The 19,100-nt window shown below is 42.1% G+C and overlaps 1 protein-coding gene across 1 annotated transcript; it reads right to left on the reverse strand.

Moving 5' to 3' along the window:
- Nucleotides 1-1,311: 1,311 nt before the first annotated feature.
- On the reverse strand, nt 1,312-6,021 carry LOC143111229 (uncharacterized). The gene is made up of 4 exons (XM_076273425.1): nt 5,548-6,021; nt 2,288-3,418; nt 1,962-2,130; nt 1,312-1,878 (listed from the first exon to the last, which is right to left on the reverse strand). Exons 1-4 carry the CDS (start codon nt 5,750-5,752, stop codon nt 1,746-1,748), a joined length of 1,638 nt encoding a protein of 545 aa, XP_076129540.1. The 5' UTR covers nt 5,753-6,021; the 3' UTR covers nt 1,312-1,745.
- Between the last annotated feature and the right edge of the window lie 13,079 nt (nt 6,022-19,100).

The following is a 19,100-nucleotide window of genomic DNA, read 5'->3' on the forward strand; positions in this document are numbered from 1 at the left end:
TGAGAGTTTAGGGAGCTAGCCAAGTAGCCTAACGTTAGCCTGCCTAACTGACTGAAAGCTCTTAACGTGAAATCACCAACCTGAAACACCATCCGTCAGTTCACTGGGCGATGCTGTTGCTTGAACGGAGCTGGGTGGTCTTTTGAAAAACGTTCTAATATCCATAACGTGTAACACAAAGTGTTTTATCACAGACTGTAAAAGTGACAGACTTCTGACAGAGGCTTTTTAGAACACCGAAGCCATGACGTAGTTGTCAAGGCAGCATTTTCACTGGATCTAAACAAATCAATCTAACCATTGAAATCACCATAGCGGATAGCCCAGAGACCTGGCATAGATCGTGTAGCTACTAGTCAAATAATTTTTCAATATTGGGCTTTGAAAATAATGGATATATTTCCTCAGTAATAGAGCATTTTGTGACATTTATAGAGAAACCGAGGGGAAGTTATATTGGAAATAAGAGTTGCCGGGAATTTAAAAAAAGATTCGGGGCTTTTGAAAAAAGATTCGGGGCTTAAGCCCCCTAAGCCACCCCCTAGCTCCGCCACTGCTATGGCCCATGTTCCGTCCAGCCCGACAGTTGTTGAGGAAGTTTGACAAAGCCTACTAGAACTTTTTAATTATTTGTAGGCCTAATAACAATTGCTCAAAGCAATTTTCACGATAGGCCTAGGCCATAGGCCTATGTTTTTTGTGTAGAGATGGCCCGCCATGCATGAACGTTCTGCTTCTGCATGAGCGCACTGACACCCCTGTTTGTTCAACGCGACTTTCATGAAAACTCTAGGTTTAACTGCCTGTCAGGTAGGCCTACTAATTGTTCTACACTGTAAAAAATAATTTGTTATTTTTACGGTAAAATACTGGCAGCTGTGGTTGCCAAAACTCTACCGTTAAACTACGGTAAAACATTTCCTTCATTTACGGCAAAAAAATGTATTGATATTGTTGATTGCCCAGTTAAATAATGTGCTTTTTACAGTATTTTACCATAAAAAATTAAAAAAATTCATTTTAAAAAAACATTGTTTAACCTGAAAATGTACATGGAAATTTGTTATTTTTAATGGTAAAACATTTTTTTTAAAGTAAAAACTTACTTTTACTTGTACGGTAAAATACTGAATTAATCCAGATACTACCGTTAAAAAACATTACTTAATGTGGATATTATACAGTGGGAAAAAAACTATTAAAATTTGTTTTACATTAAAAAAAAACACAAAAACCAAACATAGAATATTGAAACTATTTATTATTCAGTAAGCATAGTTTTAAACTTACAAACTGTAACAATGTGTCAGGAAACCTCTATGTTTTATTTGAGACCATTTAAGTCTACTGTTAGTAACAAATCTTACCACACTGTGGTATTAGTGCACATACAGTGTATCATTTTCATATTATCAAAATAAAATCATCCATAAAAGGAAGCAAAAGTGTCAAATCTTGCAACATAAATGACATCCACCAATCATGGATTGAAAACCTATGGGACTTCTGAATGTAACTTTAAAGTGAATTATTTGTTTATTTATATGAATTGTACACCTCCAGTTAAGCCATTTTAATCTAAAGACATACATGGAACTATCAGGTTTGCCTTGACTTGGTTAAAGTACAAAAAACAGTTCAATAAACTAGAACATGTACAAACTGTACCAGACAAATTTCTTCCAACTAACACAACAGCTGTGGTGTATAATGTCCAGTTTACCTTTCCATACCATCCCTCAACATCACTGGAAGGTCCACTCATGGTTAGCAAGGTCTGAGATCAGAGTGAAGACTCTGGGATTGACGGAGTACACTTTTTTCTTCTTCTTCCACTCGACTTTCGTGCCTTTCTCAGGATTGATTGAAAAGAAGCACCTTTATGAAAGAAAGAGAATAACCTCAGGATGGATATCACATGCCTTGCATTTTGTGATACTCTAAAAAGAAAGAATTTTTACCTTTGGAGGAACTCCAGTGTAGACCGTAGTTCCACTGTGTAGTGTATGTTAAAGCAGTAGTAACTGCCAAACATCAGGGAGATTGCAGATGTGAAGGAAGTGATGTGGTTGTTGACAATCTCTCTGTCAATGCTCAACATAAATGTCTCAGCAGCAAAACAGGAGGACCCTTATAATAAACATGAATAAAAAGAAACAATTTTAATAAAGGATGAATCATACAACCTATTGAATTTATAGGACTTATTATCAGGTAAAATGTTAGCCAGCTACAAATGAGAGTTAGTATACCGGTAGAGAAAGCAGGTTTAGTTCAGGTTACTTACCACACACAATAAGGCAGGGTGTTGGTGGCACATTCTCCATCTGGACGTCCTCAGCAAGGCTGGTCTTCTCGATGTAATGTAACAGATGCTCCTCCTTCTCATCAAAATGAGCCAGTAAAAGAAGCACCATCTGTATGACCTCTTCTGAGCAACCAGTGGACTGACCCCTTTCATTTTGAATCTTGAGAAGAACATCCAGAACTTTTTTGTGTTTATGTGCATCAACATGTTTGAAGAAGTTTAAGAGGCGTGCCCCCTTTTTGTCCACATTGGCAAGAAAGGACTCAGTTAAACTCACACCAGTCAGTTCCTGGAAATGTACTGCCAAGCCAACTTCATTGAACAAAAATGGCCATTCCTGCCTTAATTTCTGGATGCTTGAGCCATTGTTGATCTCTTTACGCTGTGTGAAATAGGTGGACTTGATTAATTCTTTCACATCATCTAAATTGTAGTTCATGTCTACAGACATCTTCATGTTTTCTTTTTTTTCTAGCTGACTCTCCTCAGTCTCTGGGAGTGGCAGATATTTGGGCATCCAGTTGATACAGCCATATGTGTCTTGAACAGTAGCTCTTTGTTCAGCAGATATTTCATCTGTGTCATCATCTGATACTGTTTTGCGTTTTTGTATCTTTGGTGTGTCAGGTCGTTTGACATTTTCAACTCTTGACTGGAGCTGCTTTACCAGAGAATGATGTCCAAGTCCAATAACATCACCATCAATCACATCTTGGAGAGATTTTGGATACCTGGCCACCATCATTTTTGCTATCTCTGTGGTGTTCTGTTTGGTTGGATTCTTACAAATCTTCATCATCTCAGAGACCACGATCCTTACCATTTCTCGTCGTAGTCGCGCACTTGGCCTTTTCTGTCTTTCCAAACTCTGTACCAACTCTTCAGGAAGCTTCTGCCATGGTATTTGAAAACTGTATACCCAGTTTGGCGCAAGTGCATAACACCTTCCTGACGATGATGATGTAGCTGTGGATGACGTTGGCGCAAGTGGATGACACCTTCCTGATGATGATGTAGCTGTGGATGATGGTGGTGAGGCCGTGACTGAGGAGGGAGAGGAAAGGAGAGACACTGGAGAGGAACATGCAGGGGATGTTGGAGTGAATGAGTCTGCAGAAGTACAACAAAAAGACATTTTAAATTATTAAACCATAAACTATTAAAGGACAATTCCGGCGCAAAATTAACCTAGGGGTTAATAACACATGTGTACCGAGTTCGTTCTTTCTCTGGGATATGTTTTCATGCTAATCGAACGTGAGCAGTTTTACCACAAACCGCTAATAAGGGTTTAATGCTGGTCTTCGGGGCACACGCAAAGTAAGAAGAAATCGCTATTTCTATACCACTAACAAGGCTCAAAATATCACCACACTTCCACAGTAGCATAATGAGGGGCCCCACATGTAAACCGAAGCATTGAGAACTTTGTAAGTATACAGACTGTTTATGAAAAAGATAGTTTAGAAACAGTACCGTTCATGTATACAGGCTGGCGCCATCTTGGGAAAACAGTCACGTGACAATTCAGCTCACGTTGCACGACTGGAGCAACGCAAGCTGAACTGTCATGTGACTGTTTTTCCAAGATGGTGCCCGCTTGTATACATGAACAGTACTGTTTCTAAACTATCTTTTTCATAAACTGTCTGTACACTTACAAAGTTCTCAATGCTTCGGTTTAAATGTAGGGCCCCTCATTATGCTACCGTGGAAGTGTGGTGCTATTTTGAGCCTTGTTAGTGGTATAGAAATAGCGATTTCTTTTTACTTTGCGTTAGGGTTGGGCGATGTCCCCTAAATTGGCGTTTGACGATGTGTACAGTAAAACATCGTGATGGACGATGATATCGTGTGTGTGTGTGGGGGGGGGGGGGAAATACATTTATAATACATTTATAATGTTCTACATAAAAAAAAAAATATTATATAGGCTATACGGCCTGATGAAAGAGGACAGCTAAGAGAGACATACTGACCAGGCTACCATGTGGAATATCTGCTCCAATCGTCGTGAAAGATGGATAGTCAATCTGAACACTTGCGTGTGCACCAACCAGCGGAATATTACACATTGTCAGCCTTAGTTGGGCCTAGCAAAAAAGCTACTTAAGACTACAATCGTGGTCACTCATTTAAAATCTTCAGTAGTACGCTATGCAGCATCCAACGTTATCAGGCTACCGTCTATGCTGACTATGAGGGCGGCGGGAAGTGAAAGGGCTGCGATCGCGCAGTCCAGACTGGAGGACGAAGTAAAAAAACGTTTACAAATAACGAATCCCGATTACCACTCCGCTGCTGTCTGGGACTTTTGCTAAATGCATGAAATACAAGCCTTACAGTGAAAGACGGATAGGCTACCTTCTGATCCTATAATTAACGAAAGAAATGGTTTATTTTAACACAGAGGAAAAGGACGCATTTGGCGCTCGCTGTAGCCTTGCAAAATATTTGAGCGCTAGAATGTAGCCTAACAATAATAATTCAATAGGACTATTTTCTGCTAAAACATTAGACTACATATGTTACGTCCAATGTAGACTATAGGCCTGCGAGACATGTAGGCTACAAAAAGACAATAAGGCTACACATTCACGTCAGTCAGGAATTATTTGAATAAGATGGTAGACTAATAAGTCTTTTATTTTACAAGACGGTAGACTAATACGTGATAACTGTTTGACTGACAGCCTTTAAAGTAGGCTCAATTTCATTTCCAGGGAAAGTTTTTTTTATATGTTGTAGCCTGTTACAGCAGGTTACAGCTGTTGACTGGCATGTGGGGGCGTGGCATCACGATGGTTGCTTTCCATCGTGATGTCTGTCAACCATCACGATGGACGATGATATCGTCTATCGGCACAACCCTACTTTGCGTGTGCCCCGAAGACCAGCGTTAAACGTTTATTAGCGGTTTGTGGTAAAACTGGTTACGTTCGATTAGCATGAAAACATATCCCAGAGAACGGAAGAACTCGGTACACATGTGTTATTAACCCCTAGGTTCATTTTGCGCCGGAATTGTCCTTTAAACTAAAGGAAACTCTAACGGAACTAACGGAATTGTCCTTTAAACTCAATGTTTTTGTACTCTGTAACAGAATGTAGCATATTGATAAATGTGTAAATAGAGCAGCAAAATATCAGAAATTATTATGTATATTAAAAAAATATGTAAGTGCTTGCTATAAGAGAAGTGTGCAATGTTGTGGCAATGTTTTATGTTTTACACTCACGGTTTGGGGCCCAGGCAGCAACTAATCTTCTGGCTTGTATGGGCTTTAATACTGGCAGCAAGTCTCCCTCGGTAATGTACTGTAAATCATCTGTCGTTACTGCACCAAGTGCCTTCAAAGTATCTTCAACTGACCCGACAACTTCATCAGGAAGTTCAGGAAGCACTGCTGTTACAGCATTGTGTATCCTCTGTGATTCAGCCATATCTGTTAAAACACACAAGAGAAACAGTTTAGCATCTGGCCTTATGATTCAGTCTGACAAGAGACTGTGCTTCAGTGGGACAATCTGGAATCCATTGTTCATGTAATATGATAAGGGCCACATGTCAATCAGTTCACTAACATGTTTGCACTCTAATCTTCCACTGCTGTTTTTTACAGAGTACATGTGATAGTGTGAAAGAAATTCCCCATCATACACTCTCATCAGAAAATGAAGTGCACAATCATCTTTAATGAGAATGAGAATGATTTCACCAAACTCCACTGAATCATCATTCTTTGTGACAACAAATTGTCCCTTCCTGTAAATTATCCCATGATACTGCACATCAACAGGAATTTGTGTATTTCTTTCAGTGAAGCCAAATTCTCGGATTGTGTCTTTAACTTGCTGACTGTAAAGCTCTGAGTAAAATGGTGAGCCATCTTTAATTTCCAGGGTTGGAGGACTCACTGACCCAGCAGAAAGAAAGGCCTGAAACATCTGATGTCTCTCTGAAAGAGTCAAACACAGATTTTTGAAATTCTTAAGATGTCTTGTACATCTTTTAAAATAACTATGTTTGCTCTCAAAACGCATAGTCCATAGCCGCATAAGTGGGCCAAATTTTAGGATCAATCCTGGATAATGCCGCAAATAATGGTGTTTAGGTCTCAAATTGATATCTGGAAATAGTGCCTTCCGGTTTTCCAAATATTCTTGAATGAGAATATCCAGGTAAGCGACCTGAGCCTTGGAAATTTGCTGAGCACAAATCAGGTCAACAATGTCCTTAAGCTGCAAAATTAACTGCCAGACATTATCTTGGGGGTCCTGCACTTTGTCACCAATTATCAGAGGCAGCAGTTTCAAGAAGTTCCAATTTTGGACAGCATGTCCACTCAGTTTCAGAATTTGAGGACTTACCTCACAAGGTTTGGAGCAAGCGTCTGTTGCTTTATATTTGAACTGCTTGATTCTCCTGTTCAAAATTGTGCACGTGAACCATTTCTTCTTTTTGATGAAATACTTGAGGAAGAGAGCAACATCATATGAGAGGACACCCTCGAAAATATCATGACCAAGACAGGGGGGCATGCCAGGTGAACAAACATCAAAGTATTGCAGAGAATTAAATACTGACCTAAACTTTATCCCTTGAACTTGTGGAGTATCCTCTCTCTCCAGCTGTTCAATGGCAGATCTGTAATTTTCTGGAGTCCGCTGCAGTCCACAGATGTTAGGATCAGCACCCTGAAATTCAGTTCGAGAAATCAAACAATATCTGCAGAAGTACTGAGATGAACTGAAATTTTCTGTGAAACCACCAATGGTGTGAGAGCCCAGGTTGTCTCCAACAATGCAATAGAGAGCTCCCTTTAAAACAAGTTCATCTCTCATTGTTATCCCATTTACCTCCAGTTCTTTTAGATCAGTAAGCAGTTCAGAAAAAACCTTTGCATGGCCAAAGTCCTTAAAATCCTTCTCTCTACACAACAAAACCAACTGCATGTGGTCAACATTTGATCGTACATGGGGTGGCATGTTAAGTAGAGAGAAGTACACAGCCAAAACCTTGTGCTTCTTTTTAGCAGAGCCCAACGGGTTCACAACTTCGAATGCATCCTGGTATAAAACCATCTTCAGACAACCTGGATTTTCCTGAAAAAATGTGTTCGACATGAACAGTTTACCATCACAACAGTCAGAGAGAACATCTGTTTTGGAAACATTAAAATGATCGACTGCCATAAGGCCCTGCCAAAAACCGGACTCCTGCATACCTTCTAAGGTTTTTAGCACAGGAACATAATGGGCAAACCTCTCTGTCCTGTTTTCATCTCTGCCCAACAAAATTTTTTTGGGTTCCACATATTTGAACATCTCTTTAAAGCACTGAGTTCGTGAGTAAGCAGTTCTCATAGGCCCTTTGTGGTAAGCTGTAAACAGGTCAGATTGTTTAATTGCATCACTGATTTTTACAATGTCATCATCTGAAACTGACATATCTTTTAGAAGCAAATTTATTTGATTCAATGTATAGGTCTGTCCTAACTCATGTATATTTTGTATTTCCTCAACAATGTTTTGAATGGTAGACACTGGAAGGAGATGCTGTCCCTGTAGTTTCATGTAAAACATACACATATTTCTCAGATACAGGTCACTGAAATTAGACTCATCCCCTACAGTGTCTTCAGCATCAGGCACACTAGCAGGTTCCTGTGTTGTATCAGTAGGACTGTCACATTGTGTATCGTGGACTGACGTACAAATCACATTTTCTGACCAATGTCTGTGTTTTCTGGACATGTGAGAGGTAAAAGACGATTTTCCTGTGAACACACTCTTGCATCCTCTCACTGGGCAAGCTACCTGACGCCCTTCTGTGATGTGTTCCTTTAAGTGAGCAATCAACGGTTTGGTTCCCTCACACTGGCGGTCACAAAGTGAGACGGTGCATTTTAATGGCGCTAAGGTCACATCCTGAATAACGTTAACGGTTGGTGTTCTGTTGTGGTGGCGATAGAAGTGCGACTTTAGAGCAGTGTAGCCTGAAAACACTTGCTTACAGCTTGTACCAACACATTTTAAAAATAATTCTGGGTTCATTGCGGTGCAATTTGCAATGCAAAACATATGCTTTCACAGACCTAACGTTTTCTCGACATATGTTACAAGAATACATCTTCAATTTTAAAATACACCGAGGTGAACCATGTATAAACACACGCGAACAGCGCGATTAGCAGCTAGCTAACCACAGGTTTCATTCAGCTCATAGACTAACATGCTAACATTACTGCTTTTACCTGCTGCTTCCAAAAATAGTCAAACAGGGTAAATGAAACAATTGCGTGTCTGTCGTCCTAAACACATCTAAATGTGTATTGCATGTTTCCAGGCTACAGAAAAAGTCTAATGCAGGCAAGTTAGCCGTAAAGCTATCGGGGTATATTAACAATGTTCACGCTAGCTGTCTGCAGTGCAAGTTACAACCCTGCACTGTGCAACCCTCTCAATAACCCAGTTCAACTAAAGCTTTGATTTACGAGACTTACCTAGGTAAGTGTGTAACAATCTGCTTGGTAGTTTTTTTAGATTATTAACAAAATATCACGGGATTCATGGACTGAGTTACAACTAATGAAATTGCTTCTTTTAAATGAATTCAGGAAGACACCGGGATTGCAATAGATCTTAATGTGACATGTATTTCCCAGACACACGATATCACCAATACACCAACACACAGTATTAAATCACACCATATCCAACAAATTGTGCTGCCAGTTTAAATGTCTATGCGCGCAGGCCACGCGTCTTCGCCAGCACGGAAACAGTATCTCAAAGTCTCTCCACACGTACGGGAAAGTACACGACACGATTGAAAAAAACTCCACGGCAACAGTCTTAATAATCCAATGGAAAAGGTGAAAAAGTAATCCACAACGTTATTGCCCAAAAGGAAAAAATAGAAAAACAACTCCAGCGATAGAGAACAAAAAAAAAGATCCTTCTCACCGGTATCGGATGTTTTTATCCACCACGAAGGAGGTTGGATTCTCTCCGAACAGACCCGGGTATGCAATGTCCGATAAACCTTTTTCCTTGTAAGCTTAAGTGTACAGGTCTCTCGTAGGCTCCCTGCGTAAATTTTAAGCTCCTCTCTTAGCGCACTTCCTCGCTTTTTATTCTCTTCAAACTTAGCGCGTCATTCTCCTGACAAAACATTCCCAGTCAGCTGACGGGGTTTGACAGGTCACCCCTAGTCAGCTGATCTAGCCCAACAACATAAACAAACTCACGTTGATCGGTTAAATGACAGACACAGTGGTGCGCTACAGAAATCCAAGTAATGCATATGAATTGTCCTTTTATGCTAGTAAACATTTCATAATGACCATGCATACAAAAGAAAGGTAATCATAAACTTATGTGGTGATGCCACATAGACCCCCCCCTCCAGCCGGAGGCTTCTAGGGTGAGACACCATAATATTTTTTGAGATTCACCACATTTATAGTATCCTCTTTATCAGGTGGGATACTCCATCTGACTCTATAATTAATAGGCCCTAATTTTTTAATGACATTAGCTGGCCCTTCCCACCTAGGCGCAAGCTTAGAAGTGAATTTGTCACTGGCTTTGGAGAGTGGATGGGACCTGACCCAGACTAAGTCACCCAGCCGAAATTGCACATCTTTGCGACGGGAATTGTAGTACTTAGCTTGTCTAGCCTGGTGCACTCCTACTCTCTGTCTAACCTCCTCTGTCATCCTCTGTTGTCTCTCCACTAGATTGTATGCTGCATGCTGAGCAGGAGATGGTGGGTGACTGATGAGCCTCTCTAGTGGACCCTTGAGTTTTCTGCCCAAGGCAAGCTCTGCAGGAGTCCGCCCAGTGGTCTCCTGATGGGCTGTATTAAGGGCAAAGCGGAACTCTGTCAGCCACTGGTCCCAGGTGTTGTGATGCTGACCAACAAAGGATGCAATCATGGTCTTTATGGTCCGGTTGAAGCGTTCTGTGAGGTTGGTTTGTGGGTGGTAACTGGTGGTTAGCTTTTGTACTACCCCCCAGGTCTTGCAGAGGCCAGATAAAAGGGTGGAGGTAAACTGAGGTCCTCTGTCCGACACCAGGTATTGCGGCACTCCCCAACGCGTGAATATTTCTTCCCTGAGAATCTTGACGAGACGAGGTGTTTTTCCATCTCTCAAGGGAAACATTTCCACCCACTTTGAGTAGTAATCGACTACCACCAGCAGGTAAGAGTTGGCCTTTTTGCTTCTTGGGAAAGGACCCATAAAGTCAACTCCCAACATCTCCCCTGGGGCAATGATTTCGATGCTCTGGAGTAGACCTGATGGTTTGTTGTTATCAGCCTTATATTGCTGACAGGTTTGACAATTTTTTGTGTGTTCCCAGACGTCTTTCCGGACACTTGGCCACCAGGCTACCTCTAGGATCCGTAGCAGAGTCTTCAACCGTCCAAGATGTCCACCCAGTGGATTGTCATGGAAGTACCACAGGAACTCTGGGACCAGCGATTGGGGAACAACCAATTGGCACTTCTCCCCTTGGTCCGATAAGGGAATTCTCCGATACAGCACCCCCTGATGCATGACGAAGCTGATGCGGTCCGGGGAAGATACCTGAGAATCGTCCGATCGCCACTCAGTCACCCTTTGGTCCTTCTCCTGTTCCTGGGCAATCTCGGCCAAGGTAGTAGGTAGCTCAGAGTGGTTTCGGGTGGCGACCGCCCAACAGGGTGATGGCTGAATTGAGAGCGGCTCATGGGCCCGGGACAGCGCGTCCGGGGCAGCATTAAGGCATCCCTTGCGATACTGCACCTTGAAGCTGAACTGCTGCAGCCGGAGGATCCACCGGGTCAGCCTGGAGGAGGTCTTCGGGCAGTTGAATGCCCATGACAGAGCAGCGTGATCAGTGAAGACGGTAAACTCCACACCCTCCAGGTAATGTCGCCACTTCTCCACAGCCCAAACCACGGCCAGGCACTCCTTTTCCGAGGTGGAATAGTTTCGTTCCGGGCCTCGGAGTCCTCTGGAGGCGTAAGCGATCACTCTCTCCCCCTCGGGGGTGTTTTGGGACAAGATGGCCCCGAGACCCACGTCACTGGCGTCAGTGAGTACCTGGTAGGGCAAAGCTGGATGGGGCTGGGCAAGCACGGGAGGATTCTTCAAGGCCTCCTTCAAGGCCTCAAAACTGGCCTGACACTGATGGGTCCAGTTCCAATCCACTCCTTTCCGCTTCAGATTGTTAAGAGGGGATGCCAGGTCTGCAAAATGATGAATGAATTTGTGGTACCAGCCAGCCAGTCCCAGGAAACGCTGTAAGGCCTTCACATCCTGTGGCACTGGAAAGTCTGACACTGCCTGCGTCTTAGCTGGGTCCACCTCCACGCCTCGATCTGAGACAATGTGCCCCAGGAACTTTAACTCCTGCTTGAAGAAATGGCACTTCTTCATGTTCAGACTGAGAGTGGCTGCCTGTAGCCTCTGAAAAACTGCTGCCAGGTCTTGCTGATGTTGCTGTCGGGAATGAGAGTATACGATTATGTCGTCTATGTAAACAAAACATATCTTTCCTCTCAACTCTCCCAAGACCCTTTCCATTAGCCGTTGGAATGTGGCTGCAGCATTACGAAGTCCAAAAGGCATAGCCTTGAATTGGAATAGGCCAAGAGATGTAACAAAGGCAGTCTTTGGCTTACTCTCCTCAGTCATGGCCACCTGCCAGTACCCGGACTGCAAATCCAATGAACTGAACCAGGAGGCGCCTTCCAGTGATTCAAGGATGTCGTGAATTATGGGCATTGGATATGCATCGGGCAAGGTCTTTGCATTTACTCTCCTGTAGTCCACACAGAACCTGTAGGACCCATCTGGTTTATTCACCAGGACCACAGGGGATGACCAGGCAGACTGAGAGGGTTCTATGATGTTGTCTTTTAGCATTTTCTCTACATGCTCCTCAATGACTCTCTTCTTCAGGGGAGACACCCGGTAGGCCTTGGACCTGACCGGGACTTCATCCTGGATGAAGATGGCATGCTTTTCCACATTGGTCTTTCCCAGCTTATTGGAGGTAACCGACGGCCAGGCCCTCATCAGCTGTTGGAGCCCTTCTGGGTAGTCAGTGTCATAACCTGGCACCAACTCCGCCGTGGAAGTGGAAACCCAGCAAGGAGGTAATTCCCCTGGAGGCAAAGCATAGTAGAGAAGAACACCCTGTGACAAGGTGAGTGTGTCTTGATTACTTTCACTAGAGTGGCCTCGCGGTTGTTTGAAGCCATAATAGGTGTAACCTCTATTGGTTTTCAGTCCGTAACAGTTTTTGGCCAGGTTGAGGATGACACCAGTCATAGCGAGGAAGTCTAGACCTAGGATCACAGGAAACGCCAGGTGACGATCTTCCATTACATGGACTTCGACAGCCCACTGTTTGCCGTGCCAGTCTAGATATATTGTTTTCTTCCCCAGGGCTTGGTGAACGGTTCCATCCGCCATAACGAATCTCTGCCTTTCTGCCGGAAGAAAAACTTCCTCTGCTGACGTCACCTGCCGCCACAGACTCTCCTTCATCAATGTGAAGGTACTGCCAGTGTCCAATACAGCCTCCCCCTGCCTTCCTCTGATGGTAATAGGCACTAACAGGAGACCCTGTTGTTCTTTATTGTAGGCCTGATGTTGCACCACACTAAGCTCTGCTGCATTGCAATGGAATTTTTTCTCTGATGCTTTTTTTTCTTGCTTTTCAGAACTCGCGTGCACCTTCTGCCAATACTCCTTGGCTCCGGCACAGTCCTTCTCTACCATAGAGCCCACTTTCACGAGCTGTGTCACAGTTGATACCGCTCCACGGAGACAACCAGCCACTCTAGGGTTAATATTATTCAAGGTGCGCCTGACTATCTCTTCCTCAGGCATATCCTGCTTCCATTTTAGACATAAAGCCTGATAATCATATGCAAAGTCTCTGAGGCATTGATCAGGTCTCTGTACTGTCGACCTCATTTTCTCCTCCACTTCGCTCAGATAATCTGTAGACAGAAAGGCGGCCATAAAGGTGTCCTTGAATGAGGCCCAATCATGGATCTGCCGTTTTGTAGCCTTCCACCAACTAAGTGCCGGTCCTTTTAAAACTGCTGAGAGAGCACCTAACAGCTCATGATTGGAGAGGGGTCGCACTTCTAGAAAGTTTTCGCACTGCTCGATAAAGTGCAAGACATCAGATGACTCACTAGTGGGGCCAAACGTGGGAAACTCTAGTTTAACAGGAGGCTTGGAGTAGAAAGGAGATGCACCAGACAGACTAGTGGTGATAGAGGGAACTACTGGACTGAGATTTGTGGGTACTGTTTTCTGTATTAGAGGAGTGCTAGTCAGCCTTAGCTTGTTGAACTGCTTTTTCCAGTGTTTATCTCTACGTAAGAGGCAATTATAAACCTCTCTATCCATTTTTTCTAGGCTGGACATTAACACATTTCCCAAATCAGCCAAGGTCTCATCAACATATTGCCTGAAACTCGCCTCTCTATTTACAGCACTTGTAGCAGAATCTCTAAAATCATTCTCCAGTTTGCTCATTTGTTGTTTTAGGACAGTAACACTACTGGTTAATTCCTCAACCTCTGTTTGTACAGTTTGTGTAATTGTCTCCACATCTTCCACAACATCATCCTTAACAACATCATCATCATCATCAGCAATATCATCATCCTCATCATCAGCATTATCCTCATCATCACCATCGTGATCATCTCCATTTTCCCCATCAGCCACACCATTATCCTCATGTGCATTATTTTCAACATCGTCATTCTCTTCATCACCAAGGTACAATGACTTCAATAAAGATGTTACTGAATCTGTTGCAGTTGTAGACCTTCTTGTAACAAATGGCCCAGCTGTAAAATCTGGGTCACCAAACACAGGTGTATGACGTGGCAGGGTTGACTCAGGAGTGGCTTGAAGCCCCCTTTCACAATCTCTTCCTGCCATACTATTTCAGTATCAATGAATGAAGACAGAATTTTTTAAAGATACAAAATCAACGTAAATCAGTTCCCCGTACGGGCCACCATATGTAACAATCTGCTTGGTAGTTTTTTTAGATTATTAACAAAATATCACGGGATTCATGGACTGAGTTACAACTAATGAAATTGCTTCTTTTAAATGAATTCAGGAAGACACCGGGATTGCAATAGATCTTAATGTGACATGTATTTCCCAGACACACGATATCACCAATACACCAACACACAGTATTAAATCACACCATATCCAACAAATTGTGCTGCCAGTTTAAATGTCTATGCGCGCAGGCCACGCGTCTTCGCCAGCACGGAAACAGTATCTCAAAGTCTCTCCACACGTACAGGAAAGTACACGACACGATTGAAAAAAACTCCACGGCAACAGTCTTAATAATCCAATGGAAAAGGTGAAAAAGTAATCCACAACGTTATTGCCCAAAAGGAAAAAATAGAAAAACAACTCCAGCGATAGAGAACAAAAAAAAAGATCCTTCTCACCGGTATCGGATGTTTTTATCCACCACGAAGGAGGTTGGATTCTCTCCGAACAGACCCGGGTATGCAATGTCCGATAAACCTTTTTCCTTGTAAGCTTAAGTGTACAGGTCTCTCGTAGGCTCCCTGCGTAAATTTTAAGCTCCTCTCTTAGCGCACTTCCTCGCTTTTTATTCTCTTCAAACTTAGCGCGTCATTCTCCTGACAAAACATTCCCAGTCAGCTGACGGGGTTTGACAGGTCACCCCTAGTCAGCTGATCTAGCCCAACAACATAAACAAACTCACGTTGATCGGTTAAATGACAGACACAGTGGTGCGCTACAGAAATCCAAGTAATGCATATGAATTGTCCTTTTATGCTAGTAAACATTTCATAATGACCATGCATACAAAAGAAAGGTAATCATAAACTTATGTGGTGATGCCACAAGTGAACACAATTTCCTCTTCTGGCTGAGGCAAATTCCTAAAAATCCACACCGCTGATTAAGCTCCTCCGGTGAAGACCGACTCAACCATATCAGTTCGTTGGAGGTTAGGGAAGAGCTGTGCTGGTGCTGACTTGAGCTTGAAGGAAAGGCTCTGGTTAACCGGCGGGAGTCATACAGTACGCTGATTGGCCTATTTGAAATTAAGCGCGTTAATGTCAAAAAATGCACAATCTCCAAACAGTAGCCTTGGGGTGAAATGAAAAAAGAAGTTTTAATATGCTTTAATCATTATCATGAGTTTAGATGCGTTTAAATGTAGCAGAGCAATCAGATGTTTTTAAAATCATTGAAGTGTTTCTTTCTCATATAAACTGAAAGGGACAAATACCCTACTGCAGGCCTAACTACAGATTCATGTTTTAATTAATTTTAGTTAAAAATACATAAAACACATTATTTTATTTATTTATTAAATTAAAGTTAAATTTAAATTGAAAAAGTACACATCAGCAAGGACTTTATTTTATGCTAAATAATGCTGTTAATTTGACAGTAATTACTTTTTTTTTACTTAAGGGTATTTTCCCAATATTTTCTTTATTTTCAAAGAAAAATCCAGTGTTTTCTACATACTACAACCATAAAAATTTAAGTTATGTAATGTTTCTTCATTTATAGCCATTTACTGTATTTACTACGGTGATATACTATTTTACATTTTACGGCCATCGACTGTTGCGATTTGACAGTTTTTTGCCGTAATTTCTACTGACTTTTTTTACAGTGTAAATTACAGGTGTCAAACTCAAGTTTGCCTTTAGCCTATATCTGGCGTATGAAAATATTTTTTGCGTGTATAGAGTTGCCATGCATGAACGCACTGCTTCTGCAAAGAGCGCACTGACACTGTCCTAAATAGCCTATGTTCAGCGCGATTTTCATGAAAACTCTAGGCCTAACTGCCTGTCTCAGGGAATAGATAGCGCCTATGTATTAATTAATTGTTCTAAATCACAGGTGTCAGACTCAAGTTTAACTCAAGCCTTTAGTCTACATTTGGCGTAGGCCTATGAAAATATTTTTTGTGTAGCCTAGAGTTGGCCCACCAGTTATGAACGCACTGCCTCTGCAAAGAGTCGACACCCCTGTTCTATAATCAATGCGATTTCATCTAATGTTATACATGAATATGCATGTCATGTTGCTATTATAAATAATTGAAATGTTGTGCGTTAGGCTATTTTGTATGTTCATATATCCACTCAATGTTTTTATGTTAGGCTAGCCTACTGAATGCTTTTGTTCCAAGCGTCTATTGACACAAACAGACTCATTGATAGTCTACGTTTATTGCATTATTTTCCGTAACATAAGCTTATAGAAGAATAGTCTGACTGAGGTCCGTGTAGCCTACTTTTGCATTCATTTGATTGAATATTGTTTCTGAAATTGGATAGGCTAAGTCGAAAAATGGGTAATTTTAAAGCTTGTTAATGATTTCAATGTGCTTAAATGAGAAACAAGCAAAAGCAAATTTGGGCGGTTTTTTGTGCATTCTCGCGGTTTTTGACGAGGTTTTGAGCTGGAAAACCTTGCTGGCATCTGGCAACACTGTCGCTGACGCTGAAGCTTCAGAGAGCATCTAAACGAATCCACGTGTCTGTCGCCTTTCAACTATGGAAACCTGAACATTGGTCAAAGAAGATAACTGAGGTCATTCGTACACAAAATAATGCAGAAACTGACAGGCGATACACTGAGATTTGCCTCGAGCCCCGAGGGTTTAAAGTTACAACACACCGATTGGTACCAGAGGGATGTTCGAAGTAAGGTGAGTGTTTGACTGAGGACTGGTAGGCTAGTCTACAAATTAGTTAACGGTGTGTATCTGTTGGTGTAGCCTACAATTTCTGGGGATTAGGCTATATAAATCTCCATATCTATAATGTTTCTGTACAAAATGTTATTTTACTCTGTTTTACGTGGGTAATGCCACCGCACATCCAAATAACTGCCCTTCATGACCCACAGGCCGTCACTCTCCATAGGTTAACATGGCAAAACTCATTTTTCTAAAACTGCTTTTCCATGTCTCACATGCAATAAATATAGGAGGCTATAAACACATGTATAGCATAAGCATATATACTATTTTTATCCCGTGAGGGAATATGTGTGCATGTACTTTATTTATGCACTATGTCCAGGCACGTGCAGAGAAGGGGGACTACAGGGGCTCTAGCACCTGCCCTTTTGCCCCTTTGCCCCTTTGATGTCCAAGTGCCCTTTTGACAAGACCCGTTTTTTACTCTTTAAAATGTGTAATACTTCCGCTAGTTCCAACGTGAATATTCGCTAAAATGTCTCAGTAATAGTTTGTGAAATTAGAAATTTACAAAAATAACAATTTTCTGTGTTAATTGAAATGCCTTGCGGCCACCAATCCGTGACGTCATACATTCAGTGAACTCTCAGAAGGTGCACGCAGGCACAGTGCTGCAGGAGACGTTTGAGAGCACGGTAAGGTCACTTGGCAGTTAGCCTATCTGAACATGCAATAGTATTCAGCTTAGAGATAGAGAATAAAATGTTTAAAGTTGTTTCATGTTTAATGAAGTACGCTATCAAACCCGTTTTAACCATGTCATGGTCCATCCATTTCAATTACCTGGCAGCTTCGAAAATCTAAGGCTGAACGTTCATATGAAAATTTTGTTCCATGTGCCCTTTTTTAAAATTTGAGCCCCTGCCCCTTCAAAGGTCTCTGCACGGGTGGTGTCTAGAAGGGATACAGCTAAGGGTTAGGGTTAGGTTACTTCCTGTCCTGATACTGTTTATTTATATGGAGATTTCACTGGAGATTTCACTATCTGTTACGTGACTTCCGTTGTTAGCTGTATCCCATCTAGCCACAACCGCCTCTGCACGCCCCTGACTATGTCTGCATATGTGCGCATGTAGGCTACTAGCCTAGTACATGGGGTGGTCGGGAGGACAGCTTCATTCGTCCCTCCATAGACATTCAGCAATAGGCTGTTTTGCATCCATTACAAACAAGCAATGTGAAAGTCTAGGATTAGGGAGAGCGCCTAGTATGCCTAGTCTAGTGCATAAGCATGAAGTTGAACCTTTAGATGAAAAACACTCTTTAATAATAGGCCTACAATAAATAAATAAGCCGCTAATGACGTTTAGGCTACTTTTGACCATCGCATTTATCGCCTGTAACTCCGTGATAAGGACCTAACAGGAAAGTATTTGGCTGAGCAACGGAGGTTAATATGTTCTATGTTTTGTCCACATGATAGGCCTACAGGCCTATGTCTAATCATTGTTACACTCGAAGAACCATGTTTCATCAATAGACCTCTCCAGTATAAGTCCCGCCTCCTAACTTCCGTATCCATCCAACTTCCGGGCGTTGATTGTCTATGAGAAATAACATGGCGTTTTGAAAGATCGTACCTGTCAAACTCTGTGACAAAGTAGAAAAAGCTGCTGGGCAGATTGGCCTACACACTTCTGCCATCTAGTTTCCACTGGATTTTTTTATTTTCGGTGCCGTTTAAGTAGTATAGTCTATAGCAGGGGTGTCAAACATACGGCCCGCGGGCCGGATGCGGCCCGCTAGATGGTTTAATCCGGCCCAGACTTGTAGAGAATACATTTCTGACGATGTCAAAAAAAAAAAAAAGGAGGAGTTATGAATTTTCAAAGAAATAACCGAAATGCTCAATTTAGCCGCTAGGCGCAGCCAAAAAACAAAAAAAAAGTTCGGAGTTGACTGGTCCTGTGCTGTCAGTTTGGCTACATTGTCGGGAGAAAAGCAGGCGTTGCGACAAAATTCAGAGACAAAGTGC

This window comes from Alosa pseudoharengus, unplaced genomic scaffold, assembly GCF_046254945.1.
Source record: "Alosa pseudoharengus isolate Yale_2024_CS ecotype anadromous, Long Island Sound unplaced genomic scaffold, YU_APseudo_1.1 YU_APseudo_1.1_scf_73, whole genome shotgun sequence".
Taxonomy (NCBI): domain Eukaryota; kingdom Metazoa; phylum Chordata; class Actinopteri; order Clupeiformes; family Clupeidae; genus Alosa; species Alosa pseudoharengus.

Coding starts and splice junctions, on each gene's coding strand:
- LOC143111229 (XM_076273425.1), bottom strand. CDS start 5,752: ATGGCTGAATCACAGAGGATACACAATGCTGTAACAGCAGTGCTTCCT. Junction 3,419..5,547: donor TGCTGCCTGGGCCCCAAACC/GTGAGTGTAAAA, acceptor GTACTTCTGCAG/ACTCATTCACTCCAACATCC. Junction 2,131..2,287: donor ACCCTGCCTTATTGTGTGTG/GTAAGTAACCTG, acceptor GTTTATTATAAG/GGTCCTCCTGTTTTGCTGCT.